Below are 18879 nucleotides of genomic sequence, written 5' to 3'. Positions count from 1 at the left end.
TCGTCGTAAGATAGTACGAACAAAATATGACACACAGTCTTAGATAATAATAATAATAAATAAATATTTATTGTATAAATAGTACAATAATTATACTACAATATTACATTATTATAAAGACAAAAAGACAAAAAATAGACATTACTTAGTAGTTAGTACATCCTACTATCATAATTCATAATTCATAGGGTGTGATCACGCATCGGTCTTTGATCATCGAGTAACAGTTGCATAATTTTTCATGGGGGGAAGGGTCCGACAAAATGAATCATAAAATAAATTTTCATAAACAATATAGGTAATGTGTTTTTAATTATTATTATTGTTTTTAGTAATATTTACTCAATGAGTAGTAATAAAAAGTAGTGTAATTTATGGGCTTGAAATATACTGAAAGTCTGAGATCTGTCATATTGCATCAATATTTAATACATAATATATACAAGTATATATTATTACACTAAAAAAAAACATAGTAGATATTGAGTTTATTACCACCAACTGAACAGTGGGCTGTAGGTTTTGGACTTACGAATCTAGTAAAGACCTCAAGAAGTCAGCAAGAAGGTATCCAGTGTTACCTACAATCATCATAAAAGCCAAATTATGATTATAGGGATAGTGCTTGATACTTTCTTGCATACACCACGGGCGAAGGGTTTGCATATTTTTATAACTCTAAAGTTAGCAATGTTAGCATCACGGACTAAAATGTTTATAATACATCTTAGTCCGTGGTTAGCATTATTTCCTACCAATACAAGGGGGGTCTATCTCTACTTCATCAGATCCTGCCCAGAACTTTATTCTTGATCTGTTCTTTCTGTTGACCGCTTTGACTTGTAAATGTGTGAATTTTTAAAAATTTCTTATTACCTATTGGTTTATTTAATTTTTCTCATACACCGATTACACCGGGAATTGGGAGTTGAGAAACTGGATACTGGAATACAATTAGTATAGGTAATAAAAAATAAAAGATATAAGACATATAACTTAAAACTTTACTATATAACTATTATAACTATAGAATATAATTATTAATTGGTGATATCACCGATTACCGTACAGTTGTATGAGTGTTGCCAACGTGATAACCAGTCGGATCTTCGACCATATTATTTATATTATATTATTCATAATAATATTATATAATATAATATTATTATATTTATTATATTCATATTATTATGATCGATGAGTGGGATATGACAACATAAAATTTACATATTATAGTGATAATTAATGATAAACCATAAGGTCTATGAGTGCGATAGGGAAATTGGAATTATTGTTATTGTCTTATTGAATACGTCTTAATAATTGATATATTATACATCATACTAAAATAGTCCGCTAGAGGTCACTGATAGCGTTTAGATTAGACGACAGACGTCGTCCTTTTCGATTTAAAATGGCAATAAATCAACATTTTTTTGTTATTTTCTTTATTTTCTCGTTTAAATAATCGTCGTCCGACTTTTTAGATTTCACACATACCGTCAACGGTGATGCCGGAACGTCGTTGCTGACACACCGTGTCACAAGTACTCCGGAGCCGGCCGGTCGTTTTTCCACCATCAAATTCATATATAAAGATCAATACATGTTAAAACACAAAAAAGTTTCCGTGAAAAAAATTTGCCCCGGTTGTGGCTTACAGGTAACATTAAATAAATAAATTACAGTCGTCTGCAGTGGATTAGCTATGTTGATTGCTGTCCAACCGTCGCTATAAAATAGGTTTATTTTCTTTCACTGTAGTAATTAATTGTTTATTTTACAATTTTACAGTACCCAGTTGCTGTGAAGACTTGTACCAAATGCAAGCATTCATTTTACCTGTCCAAAAAAGACATTACCCCCAAAGTCGCCCCTGCCAAGGTGGCAGCGGCGGCGGTTGTGTCGGTTCAGGAATCCAAAGATGTTACAACCACTTCAACTACACGTTCAGACGGCCGCCGTAGAACTGAACGTGTACGCCGTGAAAAACCTAACTATTACGATGCCTCTGCATTTATACGTAAAACTCGGGTAAGTAGATTCATTACAACTAATTTGTCTATTAAGTTATGTTTTTATATATTAGCTGTTTTTTATGTTCTAAACAGTTTTTAATTTGACAAGTGCTAAATTTCTAATTGACTAATTTTTTTTAAAGATTATATTAATTCTATTAGACAAATCATAGGTTTCGTACTTAGTTATATTGTTTTTAGATAATTAAAATATTAGTTTTACCAATAAACATAAATACTTTATGATCAACAATATTTTTTTTATCATGCTTAAAGGAAATTAAAGTGTTGTCAAACATTAAGAACTATATAAAAATTGATTATACATTTACAATTCTAAAAATGCACATCAATTAAAATTTGTTTAATGTTTTTATAACCAACCTAGTCTATATTATTTAATAGGTACTTATTTTTAACATTTATTTAAAGTAAAGTAGTTCTTTTTAATGCAAAAAATTCAAAATAATCACAGATTTTACCCTGTATGATTAACATTATTTAAAACATCAAAAACTTAATTTATTAAAATATATTCTTTGTGTTTAAATATTCATATTGTATATACATGTTTGGAATTTATAGTAATAAAAAAATAATAGTTGTTTTAATTTTAAATATTGTTTGAAAAGATATATATTAGGTATAATAAAAAAAAATCTGAATGTTTGTTATAATATTAAATTATATGTTCTACTTTTAAATGTATTTTAAATTAATTATATTATATCTTAAAAAAAACTAAATTCTATTAATTAATACTAAAAATAAAAATATGTATAATATTATACATCTTTATTTCAAATGTTTTTATAGAAACGTACTGAGAAACCAAATGCAAAACAAAAAGATAATTATCAAGGTCGCCGAGGTGTACAAATATCACAGCCTAAAAAAGGTGTAGCATCTTTAAAACAAAATTATAAAACAAAAGTCGTACAAGATCCAGAAGACAAAATATATCATACCATTATGAAGAATGAAAAAGCAAAAGTTTGTGCTATCATTCTATCTGAATTGAATGAAAAGTTAATGTTAACTTCTTGGAGGCCGTGAAGTAAATGATTTCAAGACTTATTACATTTTAGTAAACTAATTATAAGATATTCAAAAATGTTTAATTTTGAATAGTTAAATTAAAATTTTCGGATAGGTAAAATTTCAAGTGAGATATATTTAAATAAAATAATCAAAATTTCAAAATTAGATTTTAATTTAAAAATGTTTGCTAGTTACATTTCACTATTACCTGCAGTTTAAAATTCTGAATGATTGATTTATAAAAGTAAGTAAATATTCTTCCTAAAATACTTTTATTGTAACAGGAACGTTTTGTTCCTAGTTAATTTTTATTATTTAATATATTGTATTTTTAAATTAAAATGTGCCATGCATTTCCAATTATTCAATAAGCAATTATTTATTTTGAGAATTCCTGTTAAATGTAAAGTTAAATATTTCTTTATGCCTGTATAAATGATTTTGAATGGGTATTTTATCCATTTTAATATTTTGTATCTTCATTCAGTTATTTAATAAAATTTACAAATAAGGATTATAAATTTTATTCTCATACAATATATTGATTTGTAAATATTATATTTTGAAAAATGTATGTGTTCGAATTAGTGTTTAATTTTTATTTTATATTATTTGTGTTTTAATCAAGATAACATTGTAAAACATTTTCTTGATATTTGTCATTGTATTTTAATTGTATTAAGACTTTAATTATGGCATACATTTTTTTCATTATTATTATATTCATAATATTTTTAATTTTTATTATAACGTGTCATGATTATTTTGTAAATCAATATTGTGTTGATTGGCGTTGTTAATTGAAGACAAATTAACAAAAGAAAGAACTGAGTTTAATTATACGTTTCAATTTTATAAAGTTAAAGCTGCAGTGTTATTATTATCATTCAATAATAACCTTCATTTTCATTTTTTTATTGCAAACTAATGCTTCCCCCACCAGTTTATAAATGTAAGATTATGGATAATATATTATATATAAAAAAATTGATTAAGTAAAAAATAATAAGAGTAATATTAATGAAATAAATACTGTTTTTCATAAGAATGCATTTTGTATAATTATATTTATAATATAATTAACATATTTTATTTGTAGGCATTAAATAAAATTATATATTTACATAAATACAAAAGTGAAAAAAAAATCAGTACTTGGTTAATTGTACAAGTATTAAATGTACAACACAATATTTTACCATTAATTATGTATACACTTTTAACAATTAATTGTATAAGCCAAGAATAGCCAACTGATGGATCACACTTTCTTGTCTCATTCTATACCTATACTATTGATAATATACTTTTATTATGCAAAAGAAATAGTAACAAATTACGTGATTTTAATTTTTTCTTATTAAATAATAGATAAATAGGTATTTTATTAATTCATAGTTAAATTAATTTAATAATATCTATTCTTATATTATATTTTATTTTTGTCTGTCAAACATATTAATATTAAGTTTCAAATGAATGTAAGTAATTTGTAAAACTTGGCCATTCCTGGTTCATACATCTTATGATCATATATATATATTAGGTATGTTCAGGTACACACAAACACAATTAATTTAGTGTTAATTAATAGAACAAATTATAAAAAATAAAAAATTGAAATAATTGTACAGAGTTGAAAATAATTATATAAAATTGCAATAACGTAAATTTGCTATAGTAAGGGAAATTGAAAAATGCTGAACATATCTGCGAATTTTTAACAGGAGTTAAGTCCTCTGCTCATCGAAAATTGTGGTCAATTACACACAGTTCTATAGGTTATTTTGAAATATATAGTTTAAAACGTTTAAATTACACAATATTTTATGGTTTTTTATTTTTTTAATATTTTATAGTATATCCATTTATCGCAAACAGAAATAATATGTAATTTTTTACATAGTGTAGGTACCTACTGGTAACAGACTAGAAAGTGAACATTCTGATCTTAATGTATATATGATTTATTATTAGTAATTAATAGGAAAAAAAAAACCTATAGTTTTGTTTGGATTTTTAGGATGTTTTGAGTAGTCCGTACAGCGGACAGTGAAAAATGCATACATATATTTTAATTGCATTTCAATATTTTATAATTACGAAACCATCATATGTGGGGCGACATACTAAAAAAGAAAATTAAATCATTAATACCTACATTTCCTTATAAAATTTTTTACAATAATTTTCCAGGCCCAAAACATTGGAATATAAAATTGTCTACAGTTTACACGTAAATCCTGGTAAAATTCATGATTATTTTGCGTGACAATCACGACTTCTGAATATTTTACTGGAAATCATGTAGGTAGGTACCTAATCAACTTACAATTATACGTCATCACGCTGCAACAATAATCGTTGATGCAAATTACAGCGTATTAGAAAAGTGAAAAAAAAAAAAGAAGAAATTAAGGAAACAAATCACAGATTCTTTGAAAGAACGCAAACACGTAGATTTTACGGTTGAATATTATATCTGCTAATTATAATCTGGCGTTGGGACTTGGACCATCGTTCGTGTTCTATTTTCTCGTCATCTTGTATAATATGATATCAGGTGGGTACTTACATATTGTATACAAATGTTGCTTTTACGAGAGTAAAGCTTTTAAAAATGTCGTTATCTGTTCGGAGCGCAAGGACGGTAGGTGTTGACGATCTCTCGCGAATTTAACGTGAAATTTCGGTTCAAAACAGCCGCCCTACAGCATACCACGACCGTAGTTGGTACCGTTCGCGTACGTCATACCTATATTATTATATACGACATGGTACGACGACGGTGGCGGTTGTTGCCGTCGTAGTCACGCGGTTCTCACGTAACGGCTGCACCCGGTCTTGGCGGCGTAGTGACGCTTGACGAGGAACGCGGCCGTCCAAGCGGCGGCGGTGGCCACCAGACAGGAGCCGAGCGCGTACAGCGCGTACGGCGAGATCGTTACGGGCGTCGACCGGCCGGCGGACGGCGGCGGCCGCTGCAGGAACAGGTCGACGGCCAGCTGGGCGGCGCCCTTGCCGAGTAGCGTGGCGGAACAGGAGGCGGCCAGCCATCGGCGGCCCAGCACGTGGACGGCGACCAGCGGTTCTAGCCCGACGGCCGCGCCGAACGCCAGCCCGAAGGCCACGACCAGCGACCCCGACCATTGGGCCGCCGGCCGCGACCACTGCAGGAACGGGTCGACGTTCGATTCGGCGGCGGCGGCGGCGGCGCCGGTCAGCAGGACAGTGCCGCCGACGGCCACGGCCGCGGCGTACAGATAGACGGACGCCGCCGAGCCGCCGCCGGGAGACAGCACGTCCGAAGTGGCGGGCGCGATGAGGCGACCGGCCGCCTCGGCCGCGGCCAGGTGCAGGGCGGCGCCGCGCGCGGGGGCGGCGGTGGCGTACGCCAAGTGGCCGATGGCGTGGACGGCCGACACGGCCAGAAACTCGGCGGCCGGCCTGCTCAACCTCGGCCGTCGCCAACGGATGTTTTTCGGGTTGGTACTGCTGTCGTCGTCGTCGTCTTCTTCGTCGTCCGTCGTGGTCGCCTCCGCCGCCGTCGTTTTGGGTTTTAACAGCGGCGGGGACGGCGACGACACCACTGCGGCGTAGTACAGGTCCGTGGCCGCCCTGAACGCCGTCGTCGTGACCGCTCTCGCGTTGATCGACGTCGTGGGTGACGACGAAACACTTGGCCCCGAGTAGGTCGTCTCGTCCTGTTCAATTGCTCCGCCGTCCGTGACCGCTGGTTTGTAAGTCAACGAGCACGCCAGAGTGTTCAACATCATTCCGGAAACGATCAGAATACCGCCCCTGAAGAAAAAAAGATAAAAACGCTATCGATATACGATAAAACAGTATAGTGATGGCGAACGTCGGAGACCCTTCGGTCGACTCGGGGTATTGGGTTAGATTGGGTATATATCCGGCTATATAATATAATAATTAGTTAGTGGCAGAGCTAGTGTAAAGGTCTTGTGCTGTAGACACCGATATTGTGTACTCTTAGGTCATATTTTACGAATCGCAACGACTACACCAATTATTTGCACCAAAATGACTAAATATTTACAACACGTGAAATTTGAATCGAAATTTTATCAAGTAGGTTTATAGGTAGGTACCTACTTTATTAATCAATGAACGTAAATGCAATTTGTACCTACTCAGTTCTCGGGTAAAAAGAAATAGGAAATTTTATTTTCACTAAAATTAAAATCGATTATCATAAGATAAGCACTATTGAAAGCAATAAGAATAAACTTACAAGTTTCGACAGACGTATATTTAGTGTAGTGTTATACTGTTATAACTATAAAATATTGAGATATTATGAGGAGTTAAAGACACTAAATATTCCGTTTTTAGATTCTGAGTGGTTATTTCACTTAGTACCTAATAAATATTTACACCGTTCTATACCATACCTACGTCAGTAATGACTTAAAAGTTATACCAGAAAAGAGTAAAAGACTAAAGGTTAAGTTAGTATTTGGTTGAAATAATATATTGATAAACATACATATTATTATATTACGTATAAATGTAATAATACTGAGTTATAATGCGTTGTAACGCGATTACGACGGAGAATTGGACGTCAAACTTCGATTTGATTACTAGATAAGACGGTAGATAGTTATAAATTCCGAAAAATTATTATTGTAATTCGGGAATATTCGAGTCTAATCAATAGCTATCAATTTTCTATACAAGATATGGTATGTATTCGAATAGTTTAAACAGTTTAAATGTTTAATAGCTCTAACAATTACTACGTTTATATGCAGTAGTTAATGCGAATGTTTTTTAGTTCATGTTTTATACTTTGGATTCAATGACCAAAATATGTGATTGGTACTTTACCATCTTTATTATTTTATAATTTCCGCTAAAATATTAAATTATATTAAATCTTTTACATGCATTTCTTAATCCCAGAGTAGGAATTAATTCGATTTTAATAATCATTGCGCAATGGTTTAATGCGAATTAAAAATGCGTTTATATGCACCAAACTCTCGGACTAACTCATTGCTCCTTAACTGCTGCATATAAACGTAGTAAATATCGATTACTATTCGATAGTGCTCATCGACCATCACTATAATAGATGGGTATAGACTATAGATTTTGGTGGAAATTACAAACTCTCATCCTGATAGTACCGTGTGTCCTCTTTATACCTATTGCCTATTCGAATTCAAATATGATCATTATAGTTACTAACCATTTTAAGACCTACTATCATTTTATTCTATTTTTTGAATTTAATTGAAATACCTAATATGTAAATTACTGGTTACAATTTATTAATACCATAAGACATATAGGTAGGTAGGTATGTAATATAAAAGATTACAAGAACAAAATAAAGATAAAAAGTATTAAAAAAAATTGATGGCGATGGTATGGAATTATAAGTAGGTATTACGAAATAATAATAAATATTGCAAATATTTCTTTCGTGCGTCAATTTAGATCAAAAATGAGTAAAATTCGAAAATAAAAATAAAACGTAATATTTTATTCGAAAAATTCAAAAATATGAATCTCTTAAATAACAGAAGTTAATATTTAGTATCTTCACAGAACACTTCTTAAGTACCTAGTACAAAAAAATTTAAAATATATTTATATAAATAGTCTCTAAGTAAAGATTTTGAATAAAATGTCTTAATAATATGGTATATTTTAAATAACCGCATTATTTTTTTGTGAATCACCCTGTATAATATTATGTACATTTAATATTTGATTGGATTAGGGGTTTGATACCTTGTGCCGGCAACAATAATATTATGAGCACGTAGTGCTCATTTTTTTTTTAATATTGTTTTTGTGTATTAAATATTAATGAACATCATATAGTAAAATATTATGTACCTGTAGCCGTAAGAAAAGGTCAAGAACTCAAGGTACGGTGGCATGGCCAGAGCGCCGATCGCGGTGCCTGCTAGCGACAACCCGTTGGCGAGTCCTCGGTGCTTGTCGAAATATTCATTGACAATCAGTATTCCAGCCGAATAACACAAACCCGCACCAAAGCCCACCATTACGCCATAGCTGTAGAAAATCGGGAAAACGGTCATTGGTCATGTATTATACGTATTATACTATTATGTATTTATATAATAGTGCAATAAACATGAATAAAAAATAAATAAATAGGCAATAGGCAATAATTATAGTTGGGAATTTAATACATTAAAAAAAAAAAAATCCAAAAATATGTCTTTAAACTTTGGAAATTTAAAATATTGCACCTATATATTTGCTCTTCAGTCTTCAATTTTTTATTTTAAATTCAAACAAATTTTAATCAAAAAATATTTTTTATTGAATTAAAAAAACAATGTTGCAGCAGGATTGCATGATTTCAATACTTATATGCGTTATGAGGACTTTTAATCTAGATGAATGAAATAATTATTCTCATTTAATGGCCGTCGCCACTTATGATATCAATTTTTACATTGCACGATTTTGTTTGGATAATTAAGAATAAAAAATAATAATATTTGATTAGGTAAAACCTAGTAATAAGTTACAGTTACTTAAAATACAATTTAAAAAATGTTAGATGTTAAATATCTTAAAAACCCTAAAATTTTTTATAGAATAACAATACCTATTTAAAAAAAATGTATAGCAATAATTTCTTATTTTGAATCAAAAGTACAATATGTATGTAATATGTTATTAAACTAGGCACTAGCATCTTTATTAATATAGCTATTTTCGAAGAACGATGAAAAGTGTATTTTAATCCCAGTTCTAATATTTAATAAAATATTAATTTTTAACGAACAAAATGTATATATTATCTTCAATGTGATGCACTGCTCGATATTTGCAGGGTTCCCGTGTCGTGTGTAATTAGGTGTCATGCCTAATTACCACATTTGTAATCTTCGACAAATTTTTGGTGATCTATATATTATATATAGGTATATCTATTATTTACTACCAACTACTAATTATACGACAATTATGCAATTGTAGGTAATTATATTAATTAATCTGTTTTCCCGTTACTTTAAGAGAAGTATAGAACTATCATCATATACAGTCTAGCAATAAACGAAAAGAATACACAATTTTGAATTAACTCGGGTTTATTCATATAAGTGAAATTTGTCTAGATGACTAGACTCATAAGACTCATAAGTCATAACCAACAGGGGACTATCATTACACGTTGAATATCTAAGCCTTATCATGAATTAAAAACAAAAATGTAATGTAGGTATGAGTCAAATATGATGTTTACCCTTTGATTGAAAGGTAATTATAAGAATAAATAGAATAATAGTGGATATCTATGCATTCATTCAGTGGCGGATACGAGGGGGGGGGGCGATGGGGCGATCTAATGGGTAAACTATAGGTATTAAACATATAATGCACGATTATTGGTTTATGTATGAACCCGTTGGTTTAATTGAAATAATTAAAATACTATTTGGCCTTTTAAGCCGGTAGGTTAATATACATTACTCGATTAAAGTGTACTTAATGTCATTATCTATAGTAAAATTCTATGTTTAGAAATCTAAAATTAATGAAAAATATATTGACTTTTGATTAGACTACACACTTTAAATAAATACCTATAATATTTGATTATATAGAATAGACTATTTTATAATCAATGTTAAAATGTCTCGAACTATGTCAATTTAATACTAATTTAGTTTTTTATAATAAAATCAATGGTAATCAATGCCGTTGGCCGTTGCTAACATATTATTATTCAGTATAGGTAATAGAATATAAGTGTATAATTATGATAAGTGTACTTAAAATAATGTGAAGCTATTCTTCACATTTTCTATTTGTATTTAAAATACTCGTAATACTATATATTATCAAATTACCGATATTATCTCCTCAATCAATGTATACTGTCGAAATCATCTATAAAATAAATATGAGATATGTTATTTTATTATCAAAATAATCATAATAATCATACATTGTGATAAGTCGGTTTCAACTTGTAAGATGTTGAAATTATATTTATTATTGGAAAATTTAAGATTTTGTACTCATAGTTACATTTCAAATCACCTGTAAGAACTATCATGTGTGCTGTTAGTACCTACTATTTGCAGTGCAGTGATGCAGTTATGAAAAATATAGTATTCTGTAAAAGTTGAGATCAAATTAAAACGGAAGAGCAATATTCAAAGAATAAAAAATTGTGAATAAAAAAAAGTGTAATTAGTACATACATTAATAAACATTTAGAATTAACTATTATAAAATCAATGAAACATATTCGATTAAAACTAAGGATTATATAATGAATCAAAAACCCAATATAGTGTGCATCGACAGTGATAGACTATAGGCAATATTCTAATATGTATAATTTTGCTACATTGCCCGTCAACGTAACATATACGTGTCTTATTTGGTAAGCTAAAATTTTTTTTAAAAATGTGTACTTTTACATACCTAATGTACAGGTGCGATATGGAGTTGGCAAATGAACTGGACAACATACCGGCGGAAGCTAATAGTCCGCCCCAGAACGTTACGGCTCGGTGCGAAATCAGTTTGCACAGTAGGCAGGACAGCGAACCTGAAATCACCAAGTGAAAATGATTGATAAACTGTGCTGTAGACAAAATTGTATAAATACACTATATTCTAGTCATATTATAATATGCTCTGCTATAATACAAGTATAACAAGACGTAAAAACGAGTAAAATTGCACCGCTGCAGAAGAACGCGATCTTGAAGTGAAAGAACATTATGTTGTACGGTACAACTTGTACCACTAAAAGTCAAAATTGCGTACAGAAATTGTTCGTTTGTAATATAACTTTAGGATGTAACGGCGGTATCTTTTATTTAGAACAATAGTACTGTTGGGGATGAAGCACGGGGTAGTTGGAATAGAAGCTCTAAATACGTTATATGTAATCATATTATATTATATTATATTCTTCCGTTAGGACGGAGAATTTATGAATGGGGAATGTAACAAGACACGTTTTCTGCGATAAAACATTTTAACAAAATTTAATTTTGTTTACTTGATACGTGTATACAGAAGAATTATTTCTATAATAATAATTATTCATTATCTTGAAATACATTAAGAGGATGTTAGCAAATATTTGCTTTAGCTATCCAACCCGTAGTCCACAAGCATAAAATGTAGTTAGTAAAATTACAAAACCGATTTTGTGTTGTTAGCTAGAATACAACAAAGTGAATTGACCTATAATCAAATCCAAAGCTTAGAAAACTATTCGTATTCGTATATTGACTTTTTAACAATATTTAATTTTTTTTATGCAAACTATGAGTCAGTAAAAATATTATTATTAAATAATGCTCATGTATGATGTATTGCAGAAAAATTTAAATACCGTAATAAACCAATGTACAAACATAGATAATGTTTTAAATATTGGCTTTTAATAGATCAGTTCATTTTATAGTATTGAAATTATTAACGTTGTCAGCTTAACGACATCAGACTGGTTAATATAAGAAACACGAAAATTTGCTATGTTGTGTGTACAGGATCAGAGAGGGAGAGAGAGGGAGAGAGAGAAAGAGAGAAAGAAATATAGAGGGAGGAGAAATAGATAACAAATAGTGAGCTAACATCCTCTTAACAATGGCTAAATAACTATATTTATATTTAATTGTTATTAAGGATTTTAACATACAATAATCGAATTTCTAAAGAGCGGTTAATTAATTAATTAATATAAGAAATAAGATTGTAGGTATTTAAAGTTTAGACGAGCAAAGCAGTGACGTAGTGTACTAGTGTGCATCAACCATTTTACGGGATAACTCTACGCTACTTCATTCCGCTAAAACAATCTTCAAATATATTATCATAAGACACATTTAATTATTTATATTCGTTCCGAATTCAATTAAATGAATTTAAATCTAGTTTTTTAATAACTTCAATTGATGTAAAAAAAATATTTAAAATCGTAATTAATACTTAAGATAAGAAATGTTTACTATTTAAAAAAAAAGTCCATCAATAAAAAACAGTTTATACGTTTTACAATTTTTATTACATATCATATTTCTTTGTGTTAACTGAATTTATATGCATTTTGAATTGTAATACACGCATTCAAAGCCAAGCCATGTAAAAAATTAAATATATATTTTGAAAAGCCACGTCGTTAAAAATATATTGATAACACTAAACAAATAAATAATTTTTATACGAGTGTGTATTTTTTAAATACTAGACAAAATAAATGTTTGTAGTAGTGAATTGATAAAATATTTTAGGACACACTGTGGTATTTAATATCATTATTATCAATTATTTAGTCTATAAAATAAATTATGATTTATGACTATCGCATTATCGGAATAAACGTTATAAAACGTTTATAATATGTTACGTGTGGCCGACGTATGATGCCGTACACCACAATAATAATATATTACACGCAGAAGCCAGACATGCAGTGATTTTTTCAGATGTCGTTTTGGTAAAAAATATACGCCATAGATTTGCGTGACCAAATTCAAGAAAAAGAATCGAAGCGGATAGTTTTATGAGCTGTGGGGGTCGAAATCACGTCCAATGACATTGCTATTATATTGTCATAAAAAATCCAAACACGTGTTGATGTGTATACGGTTCGTGTACAGTGTACACAGTAGTTTGGTGTGTACACGTAGGTCTCATATTTTAGTTGGTATAACGCGTATTCTATTATATTATAATATTGTAGGCCTCGACTTCTATATAATATTTTCCGGACGGAACTTTCGATCCGTACATCGTATACCGATAGAATCTGGTTTCCGGGTCGATTGTTTTGTCGTACCCATCGTACGATCGTGACGGTACGTGCAGTTGGGCGGGGAGTGAGGAAGAGGCGACGTTTGGATTTTTTGGCACGCGTCATAAATTACAAGTGTTCGTACACACATACACACCGAGCATAATATAGGTAAGCGTTAGTACTCGGCGGCGCTAAATCATTAGACAGTACCTATAGATATATTATCATGTGACATGAAATAGAAAAAATAATTCCGTCTGTCGATGAAAATGTACGCAACACGTGACACACAACAGCAGATATAACTATACAAGGATGATTTAGTATTTATAAGTACAAATACCGCGAAAAGTATTCCGGACTCGAGTTGATCGTTTAAAGTGCAGTGGACTCCGGTATTCGGTGCATATTTATACAGGTACAGAGTGATTCATCGTGTAAACATGTTCACCCATAATTTTTCATTTAATAATGAATTTATTAAAATTCTGATTTATTTGTCATCTTTAAATATTCACAAAAACCTAGTATTCAAATACGAGTATTATTTGAGATTCTTTGTACTTACTACTTAAGGAGTGGCCTGTAATAATTTCTCAAGTAGAATAAAAATATCTCAAAAGTTTGGAAATATAGTATAATTGACATTAAAAAAAAAAAAAATCAGAACTTGAATAAATTTATTATTTAAGGCAATTATGGGGATGAGCGTGCATGGTGAATCACTCTGTATAATATACGTACACTACGCGGTTATCCGAACTATATATATTATTATATCGGCGAGAATGACACACGTGCTACACACATATACGCAATATTTGTTTTATGCGTATAGGTTAAGAGAAACAAAAAACTATAATATTATAATATTCTTTAAGTGAATAATTCTAGTTAGTTTGAACACTAACAAAAATCACGAAGTGTGGGTAGATATATTCGTTTTCCTAAAACTGAATGTTGGCGGGCGATTGTAAATTTACCTTTTTCATATTATGTAAATATTTTATTGGTACGATTATTTTACCCGTGGAGAATATGTAAATTCTACTATGGAACCTATATGGCTTTACAAACTTTTGACCTATAAAATAAACCTAAACTCCTTCGATATTAAATATTTAGTTATTTATGATTATTATCGTTTAGACTATGATAGTAATAAATACTTTGTCAAATTGACATCCTGTTATTTCTATTGTTATACAGCGTATATAAAGCGTAGTACAAAATCTTCAAATCTTCCTAACTATATATCCTAATTATAGTTTTACAATTTAGTTTTAATCAATTAAATTTTATTGTACAATATGGTATAATATTTGTAAATATAATTTTGTACAAAAATAAGGATTTAATTTTTTTATAATACCGGTGGAGTGAACATATTTTAATTTTGCATGTTAAAAAATGTACATGTTATAGATCCCACCCTAAAATCAACTGCTTGAAAATCATGAGAAATTTATACCCAGAAAGCGGCATATATTGTTATGTCTTATTATATTAATCGTTAACGTTTTTGGCACTTACCCGCTATGAAAAACGTTAGGTGGAACGTAGCCGGTATCCATCGGCAACCGACGACGGACCGGTTTTCAAACTCGAGCTTGTGGACCTCGACGAACCCGTCCAGAACATCCGGCCCGAAGGATCTCAACATGCCGGGCAACAGGAAGTTGGCGAATGCGCAACCACCCACCACGTACCAGGCCCAGCTGTCGTCGAACGTTCGGTGTTGATGTTCGTGCTCTGGGTGTTGATGATGTTGACCGCGGATGGTTGATGATGGCGACGATCCTGTGGGGCGACGGGAAACATAATGATATATTGATATAATATTATAAAAAATATCAATGCGAGTAATGGACACCGGAAATGTTGAAAAAATATTCGATTATCGAGGAAATGAAAATCAACTGCACTGTTGCAGAATAAATATACATCAAGACTAAAGTTATATATATATGTATAATCAGTGCAGAATAAATCACTGGTTAAAACGGAGTATTGTATTGGGCCCTGTCACTGAAATAGGGAGGGGGGCTACTGACTAGGGCAAGGGCATTGATGGCTGATATTATGGGTATCAAACTATCATAAATGACATAAATTTAATATACCACGTGCGGATCACTAGAACACTGTATAATGTATTATAACTATAATTGTAAATGTATAAAATTTGTTAACTATAACTGTTTGTGCAGCTTAAAATTTATCTAGCATTTTATATATTGTTAATAATTAATTATAAATTTGATTTTTTTTTTTTAAATAAAAATAAGGCATACTGCAATATAGGTAACTTTTATTCAAATTTTTTTAACAATCTTAAAATTATCTTGTACACCGGGGCTCTCAGAGTTCCAGCAATTTGTATAATAATAGGTATTTATAACAGGTATAGTTTATATACGCACTTTTGTCCCTGAGCATGTACGACGATTCGTCCGGCTCGGATTTGGAATCTCCGGCCTCCGGTTCCCTGCAGCTCACCATCGTTTCGTTGGCCATTTCCGGTGTGTAGGTGAATATTGCAAGATTGCGACGGTTATATGGATTCTCGGACGTCGTGCCGATATATAATGTATTACATGATACTATATTATATTTTATATTATCTGTTATTATTATTATATTACTCGTAAGACGATGGTGGCGACAGCGGCGGTGGCATGACGAGCCCGCGGCGGTTATTGCTACCTGAACGACCTATCGAACGCAACTGATACGCCTGGTCCGGTGGTGCGTGTACACATGTCGATCGATGCGTTTGCGATAAACAATCGCCAGTTCGGAAGCTGATTCCGATTACGAGTATTACGATGTTTGTATCATGTATATTATTATAATATATTATATAGAATTTAACATTGCGATAAAACGTCACTCGATCGTATATGTATTGTATTGTATTACTACGCACTGTACAATATTATGTAAATAAGTCGCTATTGTATTGTTATTATTAATCATCGTGATCAAATCGTTAATAGTAAATTATACACATAATGATTAATGAATACGTAGGTGCGCGAGTATTACTATTGCAGATTGCTAGAAATCTTAAATATCAAAGGTACCTATATCTTTTATCGACGAATTTTTTTTTCTTTTTTTACTCCGTTCGAGAGACGCTTTTGCGAATCCTGCAGCAATGTAAATATCAACAGATGTTATATACTGCGTACAAGCACGATGTATCGTAATTTTAATCGTCACGTATGTGCGTATATGTGTTTTGAGACAATTCTCGGTGGTTCGATAAAAAAATATGTAATACGTATAATTATTTATTATTGCCGTGTTCGTTACGCGGCGTCCGTCTTCACCGCGATAAGTGGCACGTGTGACTGGCTTGCGATCGCGCGACGCGTCGTACACTATTCGTATAATCGTAATACGGCGGAATTCGGTTTGCGAGCCGCGCGCGTAATCTCTAATGACACCCACCTAGCTATGATTGTTCATCACTTACATAACTATTGTATACAGTGATAACGCTACAGTAAAATAATATTTTATTATTGCTGTAATGTCATTTTTCATTTTTAAAACGTATTATGTAAATGGTAAATAATAATAATTAATATTTATTGCGCTCTTCGGTCCCCTCATCGTTCATCACTTCTCCTAATCTGCGGCCATACCTATATACCTACTGCAAATTACAATCAATGTCAATCATGCGATTTATCATTATCGCACACAATATATCATATTTTGTACGGATTATATTATATTATTATTGTGTGCTCATAACTACTTATATTATCTGCTGCAAAACGACGACTGATGGAGCGGGGGTTTTCGTAAAATGTATAATAGATTTCATTGTTGTTTTTTTTTCGTGCAGACGCGACAAATAAATACGTAAAAATATAAAATTCCGGATTAAGCACCGCCCACTTCACCGTAGTTTGTTGACAAAAAAAAAAAAAAAATTCTAATGTGATTCCCAATATTAATATCGCGAGGAAATTATATTTTGATTTCGAGTCTACAGACGCGAAACTGATTCCGGGTGGTTATCATGGTCGCACGCGTTCGAGTGTTATTATGACGATACACGCTGACGGTGCGCGGTGATCCGAGCCAAGGTGGACGTGTATTGGCCCCATTCGTATTTATAGGTGTAAGAATCATAAATCCATAACACTGGCAATTAACGTATATACGTATATATTATATATAAAGCAAGGGTGACTAACAAAATTGTATCTGCGTGTTGAATAAAAAAATTGTGATTCATTCTTTTCGGCTGAAATGTTATTGAGAGATTGTATTAATGTACATAATTGAAAAAAACAACACATTTTCCCTACTTCCACCGACGCCATTAAAAATAGCCAATTTTGTATATTATTTGGTAGTCGAATAAAATATATATAAATTAAAAATCATCATACCTAGCTAGGTATCCAAAAATAATTTCTTCAGACCCAGTTTACCATATCGTTTGTACGAGTGTTACTTGAAGTGTCTGTGTGGCGTGTGTCATTAACATTTTTCCTCTGATATATTTCGTAATTATTTATTTTAGGCCTTTGATGGCTGAGCACTTTATTATTGCATCCCGGTAATTTGAATATATTGTTCGTGTATATATAAATCAGGGGTTCTTAAACAACTAATAATAAAAATAAATAATCACAATAAATAAATTGTAATTTATTCGTATATCAAACATTTAATGTTATAGGTAAATGTTATAATAATTTATAGTTGAGTAAAAAAAGTCATATTGAATTCAATAAAAATTGAATAGCCAGAACTTTAGAATTAACTGATTGTAGTTCTATAAATATAATATAATACAATATATATATAATAAATAATATAATATAATATAATATAATAATATTATATATTATAATATATATAATATATGAGTCATAAATATTTGTCACTTTTTCCATTTCGTCCCAAATTCACTAGCCATAAGTTTATGTATTTAGAATTTTCGTCACAGAGATTGCATCCCAAACGAAATTGACGCCTTCTTAACAATATTCTGGTTAAATTGTCTTAATTGCC

At 31.3% G+C, this 18879-nt stretch overlaps 2 protein-coding genes across 3 annotated transcripts; one reads left to right on the top strand and one right to left on the bottom strand.

Moving 5' to 3' along the window:
• Positions 1-1385: 1385 nt before the first annotated feature.
• On the top strand, positions 1386-3924 carry LOC114127995 (UPF0547 protein C16orf87 homolog). The gene is made up of 3 exons (XM_027992390.2): positions 1386-1663; positions 1795-2034; positions 2835-3924. The coding sequence occupies exons 1-3, from the start codon at positions 1607-1609 to the stop codon at positions 3072-3074; spliced, it is 537 nt and encodes a 178-aa protein (XP_027848191.1). The 5' UTR covers positions 1386-1606; the 3' UTR covers positions 3075-3924.
• Positions 3925-4094: 170 nt separating this feature from the next.
• Positions 4095-17227, bottom strand: LOC114127998 (monocarboxylate transporter 3-like). Of its 2 annotated transcripts, XM_050198189.1 has the most exons (6): positions 16485-17225; positions 16263-16442; positions 15373-15639; positions 11511-11637; positions 8934-9113; positions 4095-6860 (listed from the first exon to the last, which is right to left on the bottom strand). In XM_050198189.1, the coding sequence occupies exons 2-6, from the start codon at positions 16354-16356 to the stop codon at positions 5870-5872; spliced, it is 1659 nt and encodes a 552-aa protein (XP_050054146.1). In that variant the 5' UTR covers positions 16357-16442; positions 16485-17225; the 3' UTR covers positions 4095-5869. The 2 variants fall into 2 exon arrangements, with proteins under 2 accessions (XP_050054146.1, XP_050054147.1); XM_050198190.1 differs by lacking the exon at positions 8934-9113 and having other exon boundaries at positions 16263-17227.
• Positions 17228-18879: the final 1652 nt, after the last annotated feature.

The sequence above is a fragment of the Aphis gossypii genome, chromosome 1 (assembly GCF_020184175.1).
Source record: "Aphis gossypii isolate Hap1 chromosome 1, ASM2018417v2, whole genome shotgun sequence".
NCBI lineage: Eukaryota > Metazoa > Arthropoda > Insecta > Hemiptera > Aphididae > Aphis > Aphis gossypii.
The sequence above is the reverse complement of the archived record's forward strand: the minus strand, read 5'-3'. Positions and strand labels throughout refer to the sequence as shown.

Bases quoted from the DNA above. Each gene is read 5' to 3' on its own strand.
- LOC114127995 (XM_027992390.2), top strand. From the start codon at position 1,607: ATGTTAAAACACAAAAAAGTTTCCGTGAAAAAAATTTGCCCCGGTTGT. The intron at 1,664-1,794 runs GTAACATTAAAT...ACAATTTTACAG, and splicing joins GCCCCGGTTGTGGCTTACAG to TACCCAGTTGCTGTGAAGAC. The intron at 2,035-2,834 runs GTAAGTAGATTC...ATGTTTTTATAG, and splicing joins CATTTATACGTAAAACTCGG to AAACGTACTGAGAAACCAAA.
- LOC114127998 (XM_050198189.1), bottom strand. From the start codon at position 16,356: ATGGCCAACGAAACGATGGTGAGCTGCAGGGAACCGGAGGCCGGAGAT. The intron at 15,640-16,262 runs GTGCGTATATAA...GTCGCCCCACAG, and splicing joins GTACATGCTCAGGGACAAAA to GATCGTCGCCATCATCAACC. The intron at 9,114-11,510 runs GTATGTAAAAGT...GATTTTCTACAG, and splicing joins ATATCGCACCTGTACATTAG to CTATGGCGTAATGGTGGGCT.